This window comes from Alexandromys fortis, unplaced genomic scaffold, assembly GCF_014885135.2.
Source record: "Alexandromys fortis isolate MF-2015 unplaced genomic scaffold, M_Fortis_MF-2015_v1.1 scaffold_2208, whole genome shotgun sequence".
NCBI lineage: Eukaryota > Metazoa > Chordata > Mammalia > Rodentia > Cricetidae > Alexandromys > Alexandromys fortis.
Genome location: NW_026070094.1, coordinates 1 through 5,572, shown reverse-complemented (window position 1 = coordinate 5,572; position 5,572 = coordinate 1). Strand labels below are relative to the sequence as shown.

The following is a 5,572-nucleotide window of genomic DNA, read 5'->3' as shown; positions in this document are numbered from 1 at the left end:
TTGTAGTCCACAGACGCGTTCCTCTGCAAAGCAGCAAGAAACGACTGCACGGAAGCACTCCTTCCAGAAGATCCTCAGACCAGAGTGTGATGAAAGTGAGCCGCACGGCAGGGCACGACAGGGCAGGGCAGGGCAGGGCAGGGCAGGGCTGGGCTGGGCTGGGCAGAGTAGGTTCATACCAAAAACGGGGTGCCAGTCACCGTGATGAGATCTGTTTCTTTCTGAGAACCGTGGCTTCCCATTGGGTTGGAGAATCCAAACTGGGTCTCTTCCTCGTGGGCAAAGAAGTCAGAGTCGGGATGCACGTTCCAGTCGGCTTTGGCAGGGGTCAGCAGTTCCGAGACACTGTTTTCACAAAGCGTGCTGGAGGGAGTCAGAGCTTCCGTGTCCACGGTTAACTTATTGCTGGGTGTCAAAGCTTGGGGCTCCAGGCTTGAGTTTTTCAGGGCCAGGGAGCCAAAGAGCCCCCCCACGCTTCCCCCGGGGACATCGTCCATGTCTAAGGGGCTCTGCTGATAAGCGGCCACCGAGGAGGTTCCGAAGAAGAGAGAGGTATCCAGTCCCTGGGGAAGGTCACTGGGGGCCCTCAGGGCCCGGGGGTCCGCCGCTGGCCCTAAGGAATGGTCACTGTTCTCGGCAGGGAGACCTCCTGCGAGAGTGGAGTTGACAGAGGCCACGTCAATCGTCAAGATGCCAGAGTTGACCAGGGCCGTGTCCAGCGCCGCGGCAGAACTGTGGCCGGGCACATCCGAGAAGAGAGACACCAGCTCGGGGCTGCTGAGATCGCTCTGCCCCTGGCTGGCCAGTTCACTGCTGGGCGTGAGAGAGTTGGCGGCTTCGAGCTGGCCCAAGAGGTCCTGGCTGAGGTTGTGCCTCTTGGCCATGTGGGTCTTCATGCTGTGCTTGGACGTGAAGAGTTTGTTGCAGGTGGAGACCGGGCATCGGTTCTTCCAGGTGCCCACGTCCTGCAAGTGCTTCTTGGAGTGGATGTAGAGGCTGCTGCGGGCAGAGAACCTGGCACAGCAGCCTTCGACGGGGCACACGAAGGGCTTCGTGCCCAGGTGGGTGATGCTGTGGCCCTTGAGGTGTTCGGCCCTGGTGAAGGACTTGCCGCAGCCCTCCACGGGACAGGTGAACCTGCGGTCGTCTTCGTGCTTCCTCTTGTGTCGCAGGAGTTTGGACATGCTGGTGAAGTTCCAGCCACAGCCGTCAAAGTCGCAAAGGAAAGGCCGCTCTCCCGTGTGGCTGCGCAGGTGAATCTTGAGGCGGCAAGCCTTGTCGTACTGCTTGCTGCAGCCGGGGAAGGAGCAGGCGAAGAGTTCCTGTTCCCTGAAATGGGCGCGGTTGTGAGAGAACAGGGCACTCACGGTAATGAAGGTCTTCTTGCAGCCGGAGAAGGCGCACTGGTAAGGCCGCTCGGGCTCGAAGTGGCTGCGCTGGTGGCTGCTGAGCTTGGCCTGCGTGGGGAAGCTCTCCTCGCACACCTCGCACTTGAAGGAGTTCTCCTGCTCGTGCCCCTTCATGTGCGCCTTGAGGTTGTACACGGTGGTGAAGCTCTTGCCGCAGCCCTCCACCGGGCAGCCGAATGGCCGCAGCTTGTCGTGCGACTGCAGGTGCCTCTTGAGCTTGTAGGAGGTGGTGAAGGTCCAGCCGCAGCCGCCCAGGGGGCACTTGAAGGGCCGCTGGCCCTGGCTGCTGCTGTGCGTCAGCAGGTGCACCTTCAGCTGGTGCTTCTTGGCGAAGGTCTGGCCGCACTGCGCCTCCGGGCACAGGTAGAGCAGCACGCCCGGGCCCGGGCCCTGGCCCTGGCCCGGGCCGAGAGGCCCGCGGGGGCTCTGGGCGGAGGCCGGGGCCTCGGCCTCCTCCTCCGGAGGCGCCAGCGCGGGCGCGGGTTCCGCCGGCTCGGCCAGCAGGAGGTCGGGTGGCAGCTCGGGGCAGTCGCCCAGCTGCGAGGAGCCGGCGGCCGTGGCGGCGGCGGCGGCGGCGGCCGCGGCGGCGGGCGGGCAGCCGGCCTGCGGGCCGTCCGGGCCGCCGGGGCCTCCGGGGACCCCGGGCTGCGGCTGCGGGACCGGCGCGACCCCCGGCTCCCAGGCGGGCAGCGGGGGCGTGGTCAGGGTGAGGAAGCCGTTCTCGAAGCGCAGCAGCAAGTCCTGGTTGTGGATGGTGATGGTGCCCGCGAAGGCCGCCGCGGGGCCGGGGCCGGGGCCCGGGCCCGAGCCCGGGCCCGCCGCGGGGAGCGGCGACGGAGCCGGCGCGGCCGACGGGCGCCGGGGCCCCGGCTCGGGCCGGCCCGCGGGGTTCGCCGCGCCGCTCGCGCGCCGCTCTGGCCCCGGGCCTGTCCCGGCCTCCTCCCTCCGCACCGGCCCTCCGGCCTGCTCCGCGCCCGCCGTTTCTACGTCGCCACCCACCGGGTCGAGCAGCAACAGGAAGAAGTCGTCGCCGCCGCCGCCGCCGCCGCCGCCTCTGCCCCCTCTGCCGCCGCCGCCGCCGCGGCTCCTGGGATCCGGCCTCGGCGCCAAGCGGTTCGCGCTAGGGCTCGGGCCCAGGCCCCGTGAGGCCCTCTGGGCCTCTGCGCTCCGCGGCCCCGGCCCGCCATCTTGGGCCCCCCGGAGCAGGAGGAGGCGGCGCGTGGGGGCCTGACAAGCCAGAGACTCCGGGGCTCGGGGCACCCCGCCGCCACCCGCGGGGCAGCAGCCGCCGCCGCCGCCGCCCTGTGGTGTCCCGCGAGCCGGGAGCAGCCTCGGGATTTCCATCTCTGCGTCGGTGAGGCTCGGCTGGAACCAGAGCCGAGGCGGAGGCGCGACCCCGCCCCCTGCCGCGGGCCCGAACACGTTCCTGAAAGGAAAAAAAAAGTGCAATGCGCAGAAACTGGCCCTATCAGATATTAAAACGTATTTAACGCCACAGTGATTTAAATATTCTGGTACCGTGTCTCTGGAGCACCAGGGACGGCCCAGAGGCAGAGTCTGGCGCGGGGAAATAACTTCCACTCTTGGCTTACAAAGTAACCGAGGTCTTCCAAAGTGCGGGGAGAATGACAGTTCCTCCAGGAGGCTGCTGAGGCTCCCACACACCCAGCCAGGGAGGGCGACCTGAACCCCTACCTCCCAGTGGGCGGCAGGTCGGCATCTTGTGGCCCCTCCCGGAGCTCAGCCTCTTCCCTGGCGCTTCTCCTGCCTTGGAAGTTGTGTGCTGCTGGGCCGAGGAGAAAACTTCAGACAGGATAAACTGTATTACCCGCAGGAAATGGACTACCTCAAGGCTGCTACAATTTCTGCTGGAAATGCCCGCTCCAAGCACAGACACACACACACACACACACACACACACACACACACACACACATTCACTCACACCATTTCTAAGGAGATGCCCACTCCAAGCACACAGACACACCGACACACTCTCACTCACATCATTTGAGGAGATGTCTGCTCCAATCACACACACACACCATTTCTGAGTAGATGATTGCTACAAGTGCACACATACAATCCGCAACATTGGTTACTGTGAGCCATGTCCTGGGTCTAAGTTTTTCACATACGTGGTCTTTCGTCCTCCTGGTGCAGGAGTCAGGAGAAGAAATCGGGCCAAAACACACTGGCACCCTTCCACCTACAGGTGGGAAACCTGGCAGTTGAAGCAATTGATAATGAAATCTGGAAAGTGCAGCCAGCTCCTCAGGTCTCCCTGCTTGGAATGCTGTAGGGTGCAATTCCATAAACAATGCAGTTTATATGGAGCTATATAGTGGAAACCATACCACATGTTTCTATCTGTGGATCGCTTCCCTTCTTCTGCATTGTATTTTATGTGCCAGGCCCATCCATGTAGCCTCTCAAGGCCATATAGTGTAAATCCTCACCATCATTGACGAGAATTCAGCCATGGGCGTAGGGCTCGGTGACCGTGACCCACCATTTTACAGTAAACGCATCGAGAGGGTCTTTCCAGGGATTTTATTGTTATCATGAGCATTTTTGTGTCTTCATCATGAGAAGCCTGTCTGCTCTGTGACTGTACCCAGAGCCAGCTTTACAAACAGTGACAAACTGGGCTCTTGTCACAGGGAGGGGGTGTTGTTATCAGAGACAGGATCTCAGAATGTCCCAGCTTGTTTTCTGTAGCAAGTGTCCTTTCCACTACCAACACAGAAACCCTTTTGCATCAGGTACACCAAACATCCAAAGAATGTTCCCATCTGAAGGTGATTGGCGCTCAGTTTACTACTCTCTTCTGTGCAAGGCCTGGTACAAGCTGAACTGCTAAGCTGCATAGCTTCTGGTTCCCATTTTGTAACTGCTGATCTAATTTAAACTGTGTTCCCTTCAGGGTCTTGTCTCTTGAATTTTACCTGCTGTGTACTGTATTGTGTTCACAGGAGAAATTCTTGGAACTAATATAGTCAGATGTAACAATAGTGTGCTTCATGGCTGAGGATTTTCTTTATAGACACCTGTATGAAGAAATAGTATCTGGACTAAAAGGGGGAATCCATAGACTCCCTGGGGCAGGCAGGACAGGTGAATGATAAACACATGCAGTTTGACCAGGGAAGAGACTGTGCATTCACCACGACCCACTGCAAAAGCAGCCTTTTGGACAGGGTCGAGAAGAGCAGAAATCCGTGGGTGTGTAAATAATTGCTGGCACAGCTCCTCTGACCTGAAAAGTGAACTTCTGAGATTCAGCTGGCTCTATCAGGTACCACTTGGTGATGTGTCGGGGAGGGGCAGGTGAGAGCCTTGGTCTCTGCCGCCCACATGGTCTGGTATGTGAAGACAAGAAGGTTGGAAATCCTTCCCTGTAGTGGTTCCCGAGGAATTTAGTGTCCCACCAGATGGCTTCATGTCCTGTGGGTCTAGCATGTATGAGGAACACCATTTTCCTTATTATTTCTGGTCTAACACAGGAAGCTTCACTGGCTCAAGCAGGGCTGATTCAAGAAGTCACAGAGCTAGGCTCTAAGTCTCAGCTTGCTTTCCTCCAGAGATTATCTCCTGTTTCTGGGAAAATAAGCCCACACACACACAGAGAGAGAGAGAAAGAGAGAGAGAGAGAGAGAGAGAGAGAGAGAGAGAGAGAGAGAGAGAGAGAATTTCAGAAGTAAGCCTAAAGATAATTCATTATCAGAATTCTGGCCTGGCCTCTGATGGAAAGGAAGGCTTCCTCCCTAGGTGCGAACAGGGATGTTGGTGATCAGAGGAGGGACTATAAGAGCTAGGAAGGGCTGGATTAGACAATGTCAGGAGCAGTCTTATTGAGGATGCTGTCCTGGCATCTGGTAAAAGAGGGGCTTCCGCCTGAGGATTGAGCCAGGTGGTGTAACTAGGATTAAGGGAAAGTAGGGGTGATGTTGGGCACTCATCGATAGGGAAATGGGGGTGGCTTACCTGGTTTCTAAGAGGCTGGCTTGGCTTTTGATGGGATGGAAGCCTTCCACCAGAGGAGTGGGCCTGGATATGGTGACAAGGAGAGGAATGGCAATTGGAATACGGTTCTTAAGAGTGGGTGGACAGGGTGGGGGGCAGTCTTACCTGGGATTCAGGATGCTGGCCTGGCCTCTGGT

General features: G+C 59.1%; 1 protein-coding gene across 2 annotated transcripts; it reads right to left on the bottom strand.

Moving 5' to 3' along the window:
* Window positions 1-6: 6 nt before the first annotated feature.
* Window positions 7-5,008, bottom strand: LOC126496257 (zinc finger X-linked protein ZXDB-like). Of its 2 annotated transcripts, none has more exons than XM_050133789.1 (2): window positions 3,105-5,008; window positions 7-2,835 (listed from the first exon to the last, which is right to left on the bottom strand). In XM_050133789.1, exon 2 carries the CDS (start codon window positions 2,751-2,753, stop codon window positions 174-176), a length of 2,580 nt encoding a protein of 859 aa, XP_049989746.1. In that variant the 5' UTR covers window positions 2,754-2,835; window positions 3,105-5,008; the 3' UTR covers window positions 7-173. The 2 variants fall into 2 exon arrangements, with proteins under 2 accessions (XP_049989746.1, XP_049989745.1); XM_050133788.1 differs by having other exon boundaries at window positions 7-3,212; window positions 3,548-5,008.
* Between the last annotated feature and the right edge of the window lie 564 nt (window positions 5,009-5,572).

Bases quoted from the DNA above. Each gene is read 5' to 3' on its own strand.
- LOC126496257 (XM_050133789.1), bottom strand. From the start codon at position 2,753: ATGGAAATCCCGAGGCTGCTCCCGGCTCGCGGGACACCACAGGGCGGC.